Source organism: Mustela lutreola, chromosome 1 (genome assembly GCF_030435805.1).
Source record: "Mustela lutreola isolate mMusLut2 chromosome 1, mMusLut2.pri, whole genome shotgun sequence".
Classification (NCBI taxonomy): domain Eukaryota; kingdom Metazoa; phylum Chordata; class Mammalia; order Carnivora; family Mustelidae; genus Mustela; species Mustela lutreola.
In genome coordinates, this window is record NC_081290.1 from 141,781,165 (window position 1) to 141,800,695 (window position 19,531).

At 42.4% G+C, this 19,531-nt stretch overlaps 1 protein-coding gene across 1 annotated transcript in view; it reads left to right on the forward strand.

Annotated features, from left to right (window-relative positions):
* Positions 1–19,531, forward strand: part of GATB (glutamyl-tRNA amidotransferase subunit B) — a 103,685-nt gene that overhangs the window by 41,231 nt on the left and 42,923 nt on the right. Inside the window, exons 6-8 of the mRNA XM_059175494.1 lie at positions 7,818–7,931; positions 10,079–10,163; positions 10,860–10,904. Coding sequence (XP_059031477.1) covers positions 7,818–7,931; positions 10,079–10,163; positions 10,860–10,904 — 244 coding nt within the window. The remainder of the gene's footprint in view (positions 1–7,817; positions 7,932–10,078; positions 10,164–10,859; positions 10,905–19,531) is intronic.

The window sequence follows — 19,531 nt, forward strand, 5'->3', positions numbered from 1 at the left end:
AGAAAGGAGCTTTGAGGAGCTGTACAAAATGGTAGGCTTTTATAGCAAGGAGGGCCTGATAGAGGACGTTACCTAGCTTAGCGTGGATTGTTCCTGGCAAGGTCACCTTTCTTTGGGAGGAGGGTGGGGTCTCTCCTGTGGATTACCTCACTAGTGTTGATCAGGAGCTTCCGGTCCACTGGATAAAGGTCACCCTCTTGGGAGAGGCGGTGAAGGTTTGGTTTGCGGTGGTGGGGGCAAGTGACTCTGCTTTGGGCCTGTTGAGTCTCTTTCTTCCTTCCTTCCTTCCTTTCTTTCAACAAAGGACTCATGTTTTTTTCTGGATTTTTGTATCCAAATGTTGTTTTGCACCAAAATGAGGCTCCATAAAATACTGAGCTCAAACAGTTTCATCTTTCTCAGAAGACACTGTATTTATCCACAGCAGCTCTGAGTTTCTGTGTAGGTAGCACTTGTTGGCTACCTGATGCTTTTTCTTCCGGTCTCTTTCTTATTTTCTAGAATTTTCATCCAGCTATGGCTGAAGCAAAATTATATCCAGTAAAAGGCAAGGTTCTGATTTCACAAAACTTTAACTTGGAGATAATATCTTCAGTTCATTAGAAATGTGGTAGGAAATCAAACAAAAGAAACACTTGTGCCACTGAAACCAAGCAAACTATACATTTTAAGTGTTTGCAAATTGGATATAAAGATTACAAGTTTTGGTCAAACTCATTGTCTTAATGGCTCGCTCTTATGGCCCCTTCCTAGCATTGCTTGCCTTTAAGTCCCTGAAAGCAACCCTCTCCCGTGATTACCCAGTTTTCTGCTCCCAAGGGCTTTTATTTTATTTTTTTTAAAGATTTTGTTTATTTATTTGACAGAGCAAATGAGAGAGTGAAAAGAGGCACAAGCAGTGGGGAGCAGGAGAGGGAGAAGCAGGCTCCCTGGTGAGCAGGGAGCCCAATTCGGGGTTCCATCCCAAGGCCCTGGGATCATGACCTAAGCCAAAGGCAGCTACTTAACTGGCTGAGCCACTCAGGCGCCCCACCAGAGGCTTAAAAAATACTCTTGCCACTCACAGAGCATTCCTTGAGTTGAGAAAGGCAAGAGTGGAGAAAAGATACAGATTCTGCATATGGCAATTATTAATTCATAGATCAGTACAGAGGGGGATTAGAAAACTCCACAGAAACAGAACCAACAAAATGTGTGTGTGTGTGCATGTGTATGTTTATGTATGTGTGCATGTTTATATTTAAAGAGAGTTATTCCAAGGAATTGGCTGATGTAATCTTGGAGGTTGAGAATCCCATGCTCTGTGGTGAGGAGGCTGTGAGAGGGCAAGCTCTAAGAAAGCCAATAGCACAGTTCCACCCCAAGTCTGAAGGCCTGAGAACGAGGAGAGCCAGTGGTGCAAGTTCCAGTCCGAGCCTGAATCCAAAGAGCGCAAATTCCCCCCTACTCTAGCTTCTGTTCTGTTTAGGCCTTCAACAGACCGAATGAGACCCGCCCTCAATGGCAGAGGCAGTCTGCCTCACTCAGTCTACCAATTCAGATGTTGGATCTCATCCAGAAATAGCCCTATAGACACACCCAGAGTACTGTTCAGCCAAATATCCCGACACCTTATGACGCTGTCAGGTTGACCTGTAAAGTTAACCATCACGAGGGGCTCACAGTGGATTCCAGTAAATACCAGTAAGGACGATGATTCATCTCCCTGTTGGTTTATAATACTACTTACCAACCTTTTTGTGTCACACAGTGTATTTGTGGTCACAAAAGGACTCCTGAATTTGTAATGCCACATTTGTCACATAGGACATGTTACATGCCACAAACTGTAACATTGAAGCTGTGGTACAACTGAATTTGGAGACAGAATTAGCCTATTTGCTGTCTTATTTAAGCTGAAGACTGGAAACACACAACGACATGGGTACGAGTGGCATAAAAGCTAGCTGCCTCCAAGTTTTGCTCTGTAGAAGTGAGGCTCTATTGTGGAGTCAGAGAATTCTCCATTTCAGATTTATGGCTCATGCTGCTTTTTTACCCACAGAACATAAGTTAAATATGGGCAGATTGGATGGTTATCCATTTATGCACTAAATGTTGGTTCTCTATTGCTTTAAAAAAAAGTTTTTATTATTCCATTCTTCCTCCAAATAACCGTTATTCCTAGCAAACCTATGGAATAATAAACAGGCCACCTGTTAGCTGAGAAATGGTCCCATCTGGGGCCTTGCCAAGAGATAAACCATAACGGCAAGAACTCATCAGTCAGTGACAGCTGAGAGGGTTCATTAAATCTCATTTGTTATGACACTTTTTGTTGCTTTTAAATACAAACCCACCAGCTTTGCCCCTAGCACAGCAGCAGAGGGGTGGTTCTAACGGACTGTGGGGAGGAAAGGTCTGCCTGAGGCTGCAGGGGTCCAGCTTTTTGTGATGTTAGCATTTTAGCAGCCCCAAACCCCTTGGCTCGTCCTGCTATCCCACCACCATACGACCACTGTGTGGGCATCTGCAGCCTAAGAACTGAGGACCACTCTAGAAAGGACCGCTGGAACCCCCCGGGGTGCTTTAGGAATGAAGTTTAAATTGCTCTGCTCTGTGATTGAGTGAGTTCCTGATAGTTTTGCTAATGAGCATGGATCAGTTCCGTCTGGGTTCCAGAAATCATGTCCTGCTCAGCAGACTTTTGCCACTGTTGAGATCGTCAGAGCTGTGTGTTGAGTTGAATGTGTACTAAAGTAGATACTCTAAATGTTTCAGTGATGGTGTCTGCCATTTGAAATGCTTAGCATGTGCTCATCAGTCCGTTAAGCATTTTTTTTTAAAGATTTATTTGAGAGAGAGAGGGGGGTGGGGGAGTGGCAGAGGGCAAAGGAGACAAGCAGACTCCCCACAGAGCAGGGAGCCCGACACTGGGCTGGATCCCAGGACTGTGAGATCATGACCTGAGCTGAAATCAAGAGTCAGACTGTTAACCCACAGGCGCCCCTCACTAAGCATTTTTTTTTTAATTATTTATCATCTTGTTTAAACTTTACAGTGTTCCTGGGAGATAGGTGGTATTATGCCTACTGTACAGGTGAAGAAGCTGAGCTTAGAGAGATGGCTTGTTTGTCCAAGGCTCACAAGAAGGGACTGAGCTAGGATTTGAGTCCAGGTGTACCTAAGTCCAGGAGCCCTTTCTGTAAGCCCCTCATCACACTGTTTCCTAGTGGCCGTCACAACAGTGCCACAGCAATGTCTCTAAGTAGATGACAACTTAGAGGAGGGTGGCAGAGCATGGACACTGACATCCCAGACCTGGCTTGGGACCCTCTCCCACCTCTTGTAGCTATAAGAACCTGGGCAAGGGATTTTGATTTCTCTGAGCTTCACGTTCCACATATATAAAGTGAGTACCCGAGTAATCATACGTGGAAGGGGAAAGGAAGAAAACGAAGAGGAAAGGAATTCATCCGAGTCCTGAGGTAGACTTGGGACAGCTGGGTGTGGTGTCCCTGAGTACTGAGACAGGGAAGACTAGGGGAGGAATGGCTTTGTGCGAGAAAATCTGGAATTCCATTTTGGATATCTTAAGTTTGAAATGCCTAAAGGATGTCTAAAAGTGGCTTTGTCTAAAGCTCTATTATAAGGAATGAATGTGATAAAGTATATAAAACTCACCACAGGCCCTGACAAGTAGCCTATACCCCGTAAACGTTTGGTGCTTTTATTAGCAATAATAAATAGTATTACTTTTACAGAACCTCCACTCATTTTGGATAAATAAGCTTTGTGACGTACATTCAATAGAATTTGGGTGTGTGTGTGTGTGAGAGAGAGAGAGAACTTGTTATTTAAGTCCTGGAGAGCATCCAGTGATCAGAATGAGAGAGCTTAACAGACCTCTCTAAGTCCTCGGGCCCCTGCTGTTTACAGAAACAGTTTTCTGTCCTGATGTTGTATTTCTGATGTGTGAATGTGTTTTAGAAAAAAAATATGTAACTGCACTATATCACTGTGCTCAGTGGTATAGTTTTTTAGTTTTGCTGTTACAAATCTCTGCTTCTGGAGGGTAGAAATGGAGCTTGATAACATTCTGGTGATGTGTGAATGAGGGCCCTCCCTCAGCGTTGCAGAATGCTTTGAAGCAAACCTGACTGGTAAGGCTTTTGTGCGCTTGAGGCAATTTAACTTAATTTGTTTAAAAGGTATTTTGTCTTCACTGGCTAGCATGTCTTTTGTTAATGTTTGATACTATATTTGAATCCGGGCTAGTGGGCTGTCTTTCAACACTGCAGGATACTAAATGATTCCTCTTAGACATTTATGTAGTATGCATGGCCTTCTCTAGGAGAGACTGAAATTCATGCTTTTATTACTTATCCAAGTTAAAATTCTAAATCCTGAAAGATGGTTTCATTTTTAAAAGCAGGTGAGGTCCAATTCAATGTTCTCCGAGTTTAAAAAAAAAAAAAAAAGTTTCCCAAGAATTGAGATTTGGTTGAGCAGAGCTCAGCATACTTTGGAAGTTTTCCTTTTAGCTAAATGGGCCTTTCAGATGATTCCAGCTGTAGATTAATCCTATTCAGACAGAACTTTAAAACTTGTCAGGAACTTTTAGAGAGACAGTAACCAATCTGCTTACTCATCACTCAGGAAAATACCAGAGTTTTGGCTTGTTCAACAAGGTATTAATTTATTGAACAGTTACTCTGTGCCAGACGCAGCTCTAGATTCAAATACAACAGCGAGAAAGACATTATTGTTCCTGCTACTTTGAGCTTATATCCATGACGGAGACAAATGCATTAATAAGTAAAATCATTATAGTGGTACGTCCTTCAAGGAAATAAAAAGGATGCCATTTATGATAAAGAATAACGTAGGAAAATGAGGGCCTGTCAGAAAAGGTGGCATTTATTTGAGACCTGAAGAATGACTCCGGGCCGCAGCCAGCGTGGAACTAGGGGTGAGCATTCCAGGGAACAGCTAAGGCAAAGTCTCTGAGATGAGGAAAAGGTTAGAATATGCTCTGAGGTAATGTAGGTTACAGAAGGCCACTGTAGGGAAAGCGTACAGGCGGGGGGTTAGGGCATCAAGTGAGACTGAAAAAAGTAGGCAAGGGATAGATTACCAATAACGGTAAAAAGTTTGGATTTCATCCCAAGTGCAGTGGGAAGTCACTGAAGGGCTTTCAAGCAAGGGAACGACACAGTCTGATTAATGTTATAGAAAAACCACTCGGGGGGTGCCTGGGTGGCTCAGTGGTTTAAGCCTCTGCCTTCAGCTCAGGTCATGATCTCAGGGTCCTGGGATGGAGCCCCGCATCGGGCTCTCTGCTCAGCGGGGAGCCTGCTTCCTCCTCTCTCTGCCTGCCTCTCTGCCTACTTGTGATCTCTGTCTATCAAATAAATAAATAAAAATCTTTATTAAAAAAAAGAAAAGAAAAAGAAAAACCACTCGGGCTGCTCTAGAAAGTGGATTTCAGACGAGTAAGAGTAGAAGCAGAGACCAGTTAAGAAGCTTTTGCTGTTTCAAACACGGTGATGTCAGTAAAGACGGAGAGATCAAGCGGAGTAGATTCAAGGTAGATTTTAGAAATAACAGGACTTGCTAACAGGCTAGTGTGGAAATCAAGGATGTCTTCAAAGAAGCTTGAGGAGCTAGATGGTGCTATGGACTGAAACTGGGAAGATGAAGACAAGAATGGCTTTGTGGAGGGGAAAGCAGGATGTAGTTCTGGAAAGTGAAATATCTGTGAGACCTCCAAGTGGAGGTGTCAAGTAGACATGGAGGTGGCTAGCTGGACAAGGCAGAGGGGGTTGTTGTATTAAAAGTCAAGGACGCAGTTTTCTAACCTGGTCTGAAGTTCCGAGTCCTCCAGTGAGGGTGGTGGCTATGGACAGAGAGAGGAAGTGATGGGTGTGAGGTACCGGGTATTGGAAGAAAAGAACGACAGGATCGAGTTGTCAGTTTGGACATAGAAGGAAAAGAAAACAGAGACAGGGAAGATGACTTCAGGTTTCCTGGACTAAGAATCTAATGATGTCAGGAATCATTGGGACTTCCTGAGAGTCAAGGAAGCACAAATGGTCCAAAATGCTAAGAAGTCCGTGCTAGAGGCATAGAGTACTTTCTGAGCTGAAAGCACCTTTGCCCTGACAGTTGGCATGGATGGCATTTGGGGCCGCAGAGTGGGGGAGCTCATCCTTTGTTATGGGGAACAAGTAGAGACAGTGGGGCAGGTGGTGGGCAGCCAGCAGTCTCAAGCTCAGAGGAGGTCGAGCCCCACAGCTCAGCCTTTGGATGGGAGACCAGGACCATGGAGTTTCTTGGCATGGAATGTATTTATCCTGTTTAATTATTTTAAGAGGCTTTTGCTATGAAATCCCTGGAAAATGAATTTCTCTATTCAGCCCATCAGAATATTCAGGTTTGGCAGGTTCTTTTTAAATGTAAAAACCCACCTAGGAAAATAAAAGTCCAGCATTTGGTGTTCTTCTGTTCTGTTCTAGACATTGTAAATGAAATTGGAGAACAGAGAATTTGGGCTTTACTTTGTAGGGTGTAAAATGTGATTGATTTTTGTCTTCGTTTCCCTATTTGTCTTGGGATTTTGCCTCTTTCTCCTCTTAAGAACCTCTTAGTCCTCTCCACAAACCAACTGCCTCCTTAGGGGGGTTATTGTTCCTAATCTAAAGGAGGTTTCTGGATCAGAGAAGTTTCTCCCAAGTCGGGGGCAACCCCCTCTGAGTTCTTCCAAAGCCTCGCCCCTTCATAAGAGCACTGTCTGCTGCAGCAAAGTCTTACAGCAATCAGGAAGGATTCAGAGTCCTGTTTGTGGAAAGAAGAGATTATTATAGTACCCAGAGGAAGGAGGAGGGAACAAACCCAGGTCTCTGGCTCTTGCCCTTGAGCTGTAAATTCTCAAGGACTCCCATGGATCTCCTGGAATCATTGTTGGAAATCCACATTTCATTGGAAAGCTGTGTAGTTATGAGATAACCATTTCTTTGTCTTTTTCTCTTTTTTTCCTAATTTTTAAAAAATATTTTATTTATTTATTTGACAGCGAGGTAGGGAGAGAGCACAAGTAAGCAGAGCAGCAGGCAGAGGGAGAGAGAGAAGCAGGCTCTCTGCTAAGCGGGGAGCCTGATGTGGGGCTCAATCCCAGGACCCTGGAATCATGACCTGAGCCAAAGGCAGCCACTTAACCAACAGAGCCACCCAGGAGTGCCTTTTTCCTAATTTTTAAAAAAGATTTTATTTATTTGTCAGAGAGAGAGAGAGCACAAACAGGGTGAGCAGCAGACAGAGGGAGAAGCAGTCTCCCCCTTCAGCAAGGAGCCCAATGCGGGACTCCATCCCAGGACACTAGATCATGACCTGAGCCAAAAGCAGAGGTTTAACCAACTGAACCACCAAGACGTCCCTCAGATGATTGTTTCTGATCCCTTCTCCTCCAAACCAGCTCTGATACTCTGAATAAAAACTCGGGATAAAACTGCAGACTAATTCTCCATTTAACAATGTTGTTTTTCTTGTTTGGCACAAAAGAAATTACATTTCTCCAGCTAGTGTATCCAGAATTTCTCCTCTCTCCCACCTGGTCACAAGTGCACACAAACATGCATACACACATACACTCACACCTCAGATGCCACTTCTCGCAAGTGGACAGAGTGCCAGTCATCTGCTTCAGGACCAACCATACCTCCTTGCTGCTGTCCCTGGCTAAACAGCAAATGGAATTAGATACTGCTTGCCTAGAGACTTAAAAAGACCATGTTGCCTCCAAGAATTTCTAAAGAGCTGTCTTTTTTCTCCCCTTCCAGAGGGCCAGTTGAGAGTGGATGCCAATGTATCTGTGCACCATCCTGGAGAGCCTCTGGGGGTTCGAACCGAAGTGAAGAATCTCAACAGTGCCAAGTTCTTGGCCAAAGCGATAGGTGAACATCAGCTTATGTTTAATGTTCTTCTTTGTGTCAGTTACCTATGGCTTTGTAACAAGCCACCCCAAACCTTAGTGCCTTAATACGATAACCGTTTCAGCTTCTGCAGTTCTACAGATTGGATCCTGCCTCAGCTCATCTATGTGCAAGATGAGCTCACTCACACATGGGGGTCTTGAGGCCAGGGGTGGTCTGCTAGGCTTCTCCTTCCATGTCGTCTTTCTTCATTTGCTGCCTAGCCTTCATGTTTGGCAGTGGGGTGTTCCAGAGGGATGAAGGCAGAGGCATCAAGCCTTCTTGAGTCCCAAGCTCTAGAGCTCAGTGTCTCTCCCAACACATTCGATTCAGAGCAGATTCAAGGGGAGGAGGAAAAAACCCCATCTCTTTCTGGGAGGAGCTGTTACATGTAGAGCTCTGTTTTTCCATCTACCACATTCTTGATGGCCAGCATGAACTTTATAAAGTCATGTTTATTCATTGTAGATTAGCCATAGTTTGACTTAATTGGTCATTGTGTTTTTCTGCTTTTTACTGTTTTTACTAATGGATTCCATGTGCCTGTGTAATGGAGTTTGGGTCTTATTGGAGTCCGTGCTATGGGTATTTATGTGTTGACAAATATATAATAATCGTTAAAGTAGAACAGTTGAGCAAGATGCAGGCAGTCCCATAGAGGTTGCTGACTATGAAGACATCTCAGAAGACTAAATATACTCCTTAAAACCAAAGGTACCTAGAGAGGAAGAGAGAAAGGAGGGAAGGGATAGAGTTTCAAGTGCATCCCTTCAAGGATGCACAGAGCACAAGACAGCTGAATGCATTGCTGTGTGTTTAGTAGAGCCCTAGGTCTTGTTGAGGAAAGTACTAGCAACGAGACAGGAAAGATTCTCTAGTCTTATATAAAATCTTATCCTGAACCTGCAGTCATCAGCTTCAGTGAAGATGCTCTGCATGTACAAATTTTCAGGGAAAGGGCATTAAAATGGCTAAGGGGATAACTTACATAAGGGAAAGGGGAAGGGAAGGTTCCCATGCGTAGATGGACAGCAAAGAGAGCGACTCTTCTGTCTCTGAAAGGAGATACAGTCTACGTTTATGAAGCCACAAAAGGTTTTGGTCAAGGATACCTTTACAGCCCACTTTTGTGAAGTTCGGGAAGCTTGGGATAAATGGAAGAAAGTTCCACTTTACCCTGTGGGTAGTAAGTGTTCTGGAATTCATTATTCCAAGAGGTGGTGATGGTAACCTAAAAAGCAGCAAGATTTTAAGTTGATTTATTCTTAATGATTTATGAAAGAGACCCCCGAGACAGAATTCTGCCTGTGGCCTGACTCAGGAAGACCTGCAGATTTACCGTGATAGCCTAATTCTCCAAGCCCATGATTTTTCCGTCCCGTTTTTCTCCCTACACCGTGCCTAGTAGTCATCATCTGATTTCAAAGAGAGTGTTGGAGTTGGGGAGACAGGGAGTGAAAACTGACACATTTTAGTTTTGCTGCTGCTACTCAGTTCAGATAAGAGTTTGGATTTATATGAGGGAAGGTAGTACGTGCTGGGATGGGGAGTTAAGGGGGAGGCTAAAGCTGCTTTCAGAAAGAAGCTTAACAGTTACGGCTGTTTTGATTATCCCAGTCTGCTTTGTTTGGTGGTGAGGGAGCGTGGCATAGAGCTGTGGCCCTTAATCGTTTGGGTCCTGGATCCCTATGAAAATTCTGGACTCTCTCCACAAAATGTGCAAGTACACACACCCACATTCTGTATCTAATTCAAGGAGGTACCAGAACCCCATGAGGTTTATCCTAGGATCACTGGATAAGAACCCTCGATAGGCAGCCATCCTGGATCTGGAGTTTCGTTGGCCTCGATACCGGTCCTAGCCCTTCTTCTGCCAAGAGTGTAAACTGGACTGGGTCACTGAGACCCTGAACTTTCTCCGAAAGTAAGGGAGCAGAGCTTCCTAAAAGACCCCTTCCACCACCACCATCGTCCTATGACTGCAATGAGAAGAGAATATAGCATATAAGGGAAGAATTATTATAAGCAACTCTCTTGATTATTTTTGACTTAAAGATTGAGACAGATTTCAGATTATTGATTGATTGGATGAAAATATATGAATATGTAAATTATTGTGTTTTTCTTAGACTCTGAAATTGAGAGACAAATCCATGAACTTGAGAATGGACGTGAAATTCTGAATGAAACACGCTCGTTTGACTACAAGCTGGGGTGAGTTTGCATTGGCAAGCATCTTCCACACAGCTGGGTGGGACTCCAGCCCGGGCTCCCCACAGACCAGCCCCGTGACCTTGAACAAGGTACTTGCCCTGTCTGCACTCATGCTTTCCTCACTAGTAGAATTAGGGAAACACTGTACACTACAAGGATATAATACCCTGGAGGACTGGTAAGAGGTTGAAACTGAACCAGACTTGGACATAAGTGCTGAGTCTTGCCCCTCAGTTGCTTCCAGCTTATCCACTTTGTGGCAGGAATTTTCACTCCCTTAAATTCTATTGGTTTTAAGCGCTACCAGTTCAAGCTAGCAGTAAAGAAAGCACAGGGGTGGTTACGGAGGTACCTTTTTAAATTGTCTTGGTAAGTTTGACTGTAAAGTACTGACTCTGAATTTTGAGGATTTTGTGCTTTTAACAGAAGACTGACAGAAGCTTGGAGCACTTAGAGTTTGAGCCAGTTAGAAGCTGGGAACATGGAACAATTTCTTCTCTTTTTAAAAAAAATTATTCTATATATTTCTCTTTCATTAATATTTTCTCATGTAGTCATTTAAGTGTCTCTCACAGGAGGTCCAAGGGCCTGAATTTGCTTGTGTTCCTGTTTAGTAGGGAGAACTTCCCTTTGCACATATGCTGGGCCATGCTGCATTCCATGCTGGTTTAACGTTTTCCTATTTAACTATCATAGGTGCACCATGCCAATGAGAGACAAAGAAGGAAAACAAGACTACAGGTGGGTATTCCTCTTGTCAAAATACCATCATGTGTTTGGGGTTCGGGGCGAGTTTCAAATCTATTTGCAGAGTAACATAAGGACCTGGATGGTTTTTAGGCACCACTTTCTGGTTATATTGTCGCATGATGGCTTGTATGTTGCAAGCCTAGACTTCCTGTTTTGTATATACTGAAAGAAAGAATGTTTTCTTGGTCTGGTAGCCTCAGAGTATCTTCTTTGATGGGATTCAGCTATTGGAACACACTGTTGACTCACCCCTGTGTGAGAGTGCTTATAATTGAGCTAAGAGGGTAGCAGTTGAGGATGGGGCCAAGGAGGTTCCTATTCTTACATTCAGTTACAAATTCAGTAACACACTGAAGATCCTTGAGAAGAAAGGAGAAAAGAGATGCGTATGTTAATGGCATTTCCCTTCACAACTCAGGTGATCCTATTTAATTGATTAAAATTAAACAAGTTGGGGGGAGGAGTCAAGATGGCGGAGAAGTAGCAAGCTGAGACTGCTTCAGCTAGCCGGAGATCAACTAGATAGCTTATCTAAAGATTGCAAACACCTGAAAATCCATCGGCAGATCGAAGAGAAGAAGAACAGCAATTCTGGAAACAGAAAAACAACCACTTTCTGAAAGGTAGGACCGGCGGAGAAGTGAATCCAAAGCGACGGGAAGATAGACCCCGGGGGGAGGGGCCGGCTCCCGGCAAGCGGCGGAGCAACCGCGCACAAAATCAGGACTTTTAAAAGTCTGTTCCGCGGAGGGACATCGCTCCAGAGGCTAAACCGGAGCGAAGCCCACGCGGGGTCAGCGTGGCCTCAGGTCCCGCAGGGTCACAGAAGGATCGGGGGTGTCTGAGTGTCGCAGAGCTTGCGGGTATTGGAACGGGAAAGCCGGCTACAGAGACAGAGCCGACAGTAAGCTCGCAGCTCCGTGTTACCTTGAACCGGTCGCAGGCTCGGTGAGCTCGGAGCGCGGCCGGAGGTCAGGCAGACGGGAGTAACTGGGCGCTGTTCTCTGAGGGCGCACTGAGGAGTGGGGCCCTGGGCTCTCGGCTCCTCCGGGCCGGAGACCAGGAGGCCGCCATTTGTATTCCCGTCCTCTGGAACTCTACGGAAAGCGCTCAGGGAACAAAAGCTCCTGAAAGCAAACCCGAGCGGATTACTCACCCCGGCCCCGGGTAAGGGCGGTGTAATTCCGCCTGGGGCAAAGACACTTGAAAATCACTACAACAGGCCCCTCCCCCAGAAGATCAACAAGAAATCCAGCCGAGACCAAGCTCACCTACCAAGGAGTGCGGTTTCAATACCAAGGAGAGCAGCAGAATTCCAGAGGAGGAGAAAGCCAAGCACGGAACTCATGGCTTTTTTCCTGTGATTTTTTTTAGTCTTGCAGTTAATTTAATTTTTTCTTTTTCATTTTTTTTTTTTTTCTCGCCTTCGGGTAAAATTTTTTTTTTTTTTTTTAACTGTTACCTTTTTCTTTTTTAACGATTTTTTACTAGTTTATCTAATATATATATATATTTTTTTACATTTTTCTTAGGTGTTTTCTTTTTTAAAAAAAAAATTCTTTTCTTTTTTTTTTTTTTTTTTTTCTTTTTTTTTCTTTTTTCTTTTTTCTTTCTTCCTTTTTGAACCTCTTTTTATCCCCTTTCTCCCCACTCACGATTTTGGATCTCTTCTAATTTGGCTAAAGCATATTTTCCTGGGGTTGTTGCCACCCTTTTAGTATTTTACTTGCCCCTTCATTTACTCTTATCTGGACAAAATGACAAGACGTAAAAATTCACCACAAAAAAAAGAACAAGAGGCAGTACCGAAGGCTAGGGACCTAATCAATACAGACATCGGTAATATGTCAGATCTAGAGTTCAGAATGACAATTCTCAAGGTTCTAGCCGGGCTCGAAAAAGGCATGGAAGATATTAGAGAAACCCTCTCGAGAGATATAAAAGCCCTTTCTGGAGAAATAAAAGAACTAAAATCTAACCAAGTTGAAATCAAAAAAGCTATTAATGAGGTGCAATCAAAAATGGAGGCTCTCACTGCTAGGATAAATGAGGCAGAAGAAAGAATTAGTGATATAGAAGACCAAATGACAGAGAATAAAGAAGCTGATCAAAAGAGGGACAAACAGCTACTGGACCACGAGGGGAGAATTCGAGAAATAAGTGACACCATAAGACGAAACAACATTAGAATAATTGGGATTCCAGAAGAAGAAGAAAGTGAGAGGGGAGCAGAAGGTATACTGGAGAGAATTATTGGGGAAAATTTCCCCAATATGGCAAAGGGAACAAGAATCAAAATTCAGGAGGTTCAGAGAATGCCCCTCAAAATAAATAAGAATAGGCCCACACCCCGTCACCTAATAGTAAAATTTACAAGTCTCAATGACAAAGAGAAAATCCTGAAAGCAGCCCGGGAAAAGAAGTCTGTAACATACAATGGTAAAAATATTAGATTGGCAGCTGACTTATCCACAGAGACCTGGCAGGCCAGAAAGAGCTGGCATGATATTTTCAGAGCACTAAACGAGAAAAACATGCAGCCAAGAATACTATATCCAGCTAGGCTATCATTGAAAATAGAAGGAGAGATTAAAAGCTTCCAGGACAAACAACAACTGAAAGAATTTGCAAATACCAAACCAGCTCTACAGGAAATATTGAAAGGGGTCCTCTAAGCAAAGAGAGAGCCTACAAGTGGTAGATCAGAAAGGAACAGAGACCATATACAGTAACAGTCACCTTACAGGCAATACAATGGCACTAAATTCATATCTCTCAATAGTTACCCTGAATGTGAATGGGCTAAATGCCCCTGTCAAAAGACACAGGGTATCAGAATGGATAAAAAAACAAAACCCATCTATATGTTGCCTCCAAGAAACACATTTTAAGCCCGAAGACACCTCCAGATTTAAAGTGAGGGGGTGGAAAAGAATTTACCATGCTAATGGACATCAGAAGAAAGCAGGAGTGGCAATCCTTATATCAGATCAATTAGATTTTAAGCCAAAGACTGTAATAAGAGATGAGGAAGGACACTATATCATACTCAAAGGGTCTGTCCAACAAGAAGATTTAACAATTTTAAATATCTATGCCCCCAACGTGGGAGCAGCCAACTATATAAACCAATTAATAACAAAATCAAAGAAACACATAAACAACAATACAATAATAGTAGGGGACTTTAATATTCCCCTCACTGAAATGGACAGGTCATCCAAGCAAAAGATCAGCAAGGAAATAAAGGCCTTAAATGACACACTGGACCAGATGGACATCACAGATATATTCAGAATATTTCATCCCAAAGCAACAGAATACACATTCTTCTCTAGTGCACATGGTACATTCTCCAGAATAGATCACATCCTCGGTCCTAAATCAGGACTCAACCGGTATCAAAAGATTGGGATCATTCCCTGCATATTTTCAGACCACAATGCTCTAAAGCTAGAACTCAACCACAAAAGGAAGTTTGGAAAGAACCCAAATACATGGAGACTAAAGAGTATCCTTCTAAAGAATGAATGGGTCAACCGGGAAATTAAAGAAGAATTGAAAAAAATCATGGAAACAAATGATAATGAAAATACAACGGTTCAAAATCTGTGGGACACAACAAAGGCAGTCCTGAGAGGAAAATATATAGCGGTACAAGCCTTTCTCAAGAAACAAGAAAGGTCTCAGGTACACAACCTAACCCTACACCTAAAGGAGCTGGAGAAGGAACAAGAAAGAAACCCTAAGCCCAGCAGGAGAAGAGAAATCATAAAGATCAGAGCAGAAATCAATGAAATAGAAACCAAAAAAACAATAGAACAAATCAACGAAACTAGGAGCTGGTTCTTTGAAAGAATTAATAAAATTGATAAACCCCTGGCCCGACTTATCAAAAAGAAAAGAGAAAGGACCCAAATAAATAAAATCATGAATGAAAGAGGAGAGATCACAACTAACACCAAGGAAATACAAACTATTATAAGAACATACTATGAGCAACTCTACGGCAATAAATTTGACAATCTGGAAGAAATGGATGCATTCCTAGAAACATATAAACTACCACAACTGAACCATGAAGAAATAGAAAGCCTGAACAGACCTATAACCAGTAAGGAGATTGAAACAGTCATTAAAAATCTCCAAACAAACAAAAGCCCAGGGCCAGACGGCTTCCCGGGGGAATTCTACCAAACATTTAAAGAAGAACTAATTCCTATTCTCCTGAAACTGTTCCAAAAAATAGAAATGGAAGGAAAACTTCCAAACTCATTTTATGAGGCCAGCATCACCTTGATCCCAAAACCAGACAAGGATCCCACCAAAAAAGAGAGCTATAGACCGATATCCTTGATGAACACAGATGCGAAAATACTCCACAAAATACTAGCCAATCGGATTCAACAGTACATTAAAAAGATTATTCACCACGACCAAGTGGGATTTATTCCAGGGCTGCAAGGTTGGTTCAACATCCGCAAATCAGTCAATGTGATACAACACATCAATAAAAGTAAGAACAAGAACCATATGATACTCTCAATAGATGCTGAAAAAGCATTTGACAAAGTACAACATCCCTTCCTGATCAAAACTCTTCAAAGTGTAGGGATAGAGGGCACATACCTCAATATCATCAAAGCCATCTATGAAAAACCCACCGCAAATATCATTCTCAATGGAGAAAAACTGAAAGCTTTTCCGCTAAGGTCAGGAACACGGCAGGGATGTCCATTATCACCACTGCTATTCAACATCGTACTAGAGGTCCTAGCCTCAGCAATCAGACAACAAAAGGAAATTAAAGGCATCCAAATCGGCAAAGAAGAAGTCAAATTATCACTCTTCGCAGATGATATGATACTATATGTGGAAAACCCAAAAGACTCCACTCCAAAACTGCTAGAACTTATACAGGAATTCAGTAAAGTGTCAGGATATAAAATCAATGCACAGAAATCAGTTGCATTTCTCTACACCAACAGCAAGACAGAAGAAAGAGATATTAAGGAGTCAATCCCATTTACAATTGCATCCAAAACCATAAGATACCTAGGAATAAACCTAACCAAAGAGACACAGAATCTATACTCAGAAAACTATAAAGTACTCATGAAAGAAATTGAGGAAGACACAAAGAAATGGAAAAATGTTCCATGCTCCTGGATTGGAAGAATAAATATTGTGAAAATGTCTATGCTACCTAAAGCAATCTACACATTTAATGCAATTCCTATCAAAGTACCATCCATCTTTTTCAAAGAAATGGAACAAATAATTCTAAAATTTATATGGAACCAGAAAAGACCTCGAATAGCCAAAGGGATATTGAAAAAGAAAGCCAACGTTGGTGGCATCACAATTCCGGACTTCAAGCTCTATTACAAAGCTGTCATCATCAAGACAGCATGGTACTGGCACAAAAACAGACCCATAGATCAATGGAACAGAATAGAGAGCCCAGAAATAGACCCTCAACTCTATGGTCAACTAATCTTCGACAAAGCAGGAAAGAATGTCCAATGGAAAAAAGACAGCCTTTTCAATAAATGGTGCTGGGAAAATTGGACAGCCACATGCAGAAAAATGAAATTGGACCATTTCCTTACACCACACACAAAAATAGACTCAAAATGGATGAAGGACCTCAATGTACGAAAGGAATCCATCAAAATCCTTGAGGAGAACACGGGCAGCAACCTCTTCGACCTCTGCCGCAGCAACATCTTCCTAGGAACAACGCAAAAGGCAAGGGAAGCAAGGGAAAAAATGAACTACTGGGATTTCATCAAGATCAAAAGCTTTTGCACAGCAAAGGAAACAGTTAACAAAATCAAAAGACAACTGACAGAATGGGAGAAGATATTTGCAAACGACATATCAGATAAAGGACTAGTGTCCAGAATCTATAAAGAACTTAGCAAACTCAACACCCAAAGAACAAATAATCCAATCAAGAAATGGGCAGAAGACATGAACAGACATTTCTGCAAAGAAGACATCCAGATGGCCAACAGACACATGAAAAAGTGCTCCATATCACTTGGCATCAGGGAAATACAAATCAAAACCACAATGAGATATCACCTCACACCAGTCAGAATGGCTAAAATCAACAAGTCAGGAAATGACAGATGCTGGCGAGGATGCGGAGAAAGGGGAACCCTCCTACACTGTTGGTGGGAATGCAAGCTGGTGCAGCCACTCTGGAAAACAGCATGGAGGTTCCTCAAAATGTTGAAAATAGAACTGCCCTATGACCCAGCAATTGCACTATTGGGTATTTACCCTAAAGATTCAAATGTAGTGATCCAAAGGGACACATGCACCCGAATGTTTATAGCAGCAATGTCCACAATAGCCAAACTATGGAAAGAACCTAGATGTCCATCAACAGATGAATGGATCAAGAAGATGTGGTATATATACACAATGGAATACTATGCAGCCATCAAAAGAAATGAAATCTTGCCATTTGCAACAACATGGATGGAACTAGAGCGTATCATGCTTAGCGAAATAAGTCAAGCAGAGAAAGACAACTATCATATGATCTCCCTGATATGAGGAAGTGGTGATGCAACATGGAGGCTTAAGTGGGTAGAAGAATAAATGAAACAAGATGGGATTGGGAGGGAGACAAACCATAAGTGACTCTTAATCTCACAAAACAAACTGAGGGTTGCCGGGGGGAGGGGGTTGGGGAGAAGGGGGTGGGATTATGGACATTGGGGAGGGTATGTGATTTGGTGAGTGCTGTGAAGTGTGTAAACCTGGTGATTCACAGACCTGGGGATAAAAATATATGTATATAAAAAATATATGTTTATAAAAAATAAAAAATAAAAAATAAAAAAAAAAAAAAAAAAATTAAACAAGTTGGACTTAATATGAGATCCAGAAGTAAAGCCAATAATAATAGGCTTAAGGCAATTTGAATCTCTGGTACTTTTTCCCCATTGAATTTTGCAGATTGTAAAGATTGAAGCCATAAGCAAAAAGTCATTGGTTCCTGTGCAAAGCTCAACTCTTGCTATCCGTGGGGACCCGATGTAGCACTGGGATGTGGGAGAAAAGCTCCTAAACCCTTAGCATGGCTCCCCCCTGAGGGGCCCCTCTCATCTGTGTCTGAGTCAAGATTGTTTTCATCACTGGGAGCTTCTGGGTTCAATCTGTTCTTCCCAAGAAATTCTTTGTTCTCCAGTGTTGCCCCCATCCTCTGTTTATGCTGCTTTTTCACTCAGCATGGAGTTAACTGTTAGGGCAGCCAGTGGCTTTGGCTCAAGCCCTCAGATTAATAGGCAGGATTCAGGAACCCTGTCTTTGGCTTCCTCCTGCCCTCAGATGTCAGTCTGATTCACAGAATAGATTTGGCATGGAGGTGATGGGTCGCGTGCACGTCTGACCTGTCACCTTGGCACCCTGTTTGTTCTGCGTTATCCTGCTTGTGTGTAAGCCCTTTGACAGGCACAGGTGGACAGAAAATGTTAGATGCTGGAATGGAGCAGAGGGAAAGACGTCATGAGCTGTGGTGCTGCAGAGAGTTACCGTGTACTCCCTGGTATATAGCGTATACCCTGCCTCACCAGCATGGTTACCCTGATAACGTCCTGCACTGCCATGTGATTCACATTTATTACCCAGGAAATACTGAAAACTCTGACTGAGCACACGTTCCATAGGCATACCACAAAGAGTGTGGTTCATTTGTTAAAAATGAAGACTTTATTATTAACCGAAGTCCATAGTTTACATTAGGGTTCCCTCTTTTTAAGTTTTTTTATTTTTTATTAACATATAGTATATTACTAGCCCCAGGGTACAGGTCTGGAAATCACTAGGTTTATACACTTCACACCATTCACCATAGCACATATAGGGTTCCCTCTTTATGTTGTACGTACATGCTGTGGGTTCTGACCAAATCTATAATGACATATGTCTAACATTATAGGGTCATAGGGAATAATATCACTGTCCCAAAAAGCCCCTGTTCCCCACTTACTCATCTTTCCCTCCCCACTTCTACATTTTTTTTTAGGCAAAATCTATTTCTTCCACTTCTCAAGAAAGAAAAGTTTTCTTTTTCTTTGACTTTTCATTTATTTCACAAATATTGCTTAAAATAGTGAGAATTTTAGAATGAGGAAAAGTCATTTTTCTCCCTAATAAGTAAAGTGTTCTCATTTGGTCCTGTTTTTCCCAGCCTTTGTCTTCGTGAGTATATACTTTTTTGTGTGTGTGAGTATATACAATTATACATCACAGTGTAGCATCAACACTGTTATGCCTTTTTCATTCATCATAATTTGTAAACTTGGAGAGGGGCAGATCTTGTGGTATAAGTCTATAAGTCTATACTTGTACAAAGACTCATTCCTGGAAAACAGAATTGGTATTATAGGACATTAGAAAATATTTGGATTTTTGTTTTATTTTATTTATTTATTTGACAGAGCGAGCAAGCATGAGCTAGGGGAGGGGCAGAGGAGAGGGACAAGCAGACTCCCTGTTGAGCAGGGAGCTCAACATGGGACTCAATCCCAGGACCCTGAGATCATGACCGGAGGCAAAGTCAAATGCTTAACGGACTGAGCCATCTGGGTGCCCCAGAA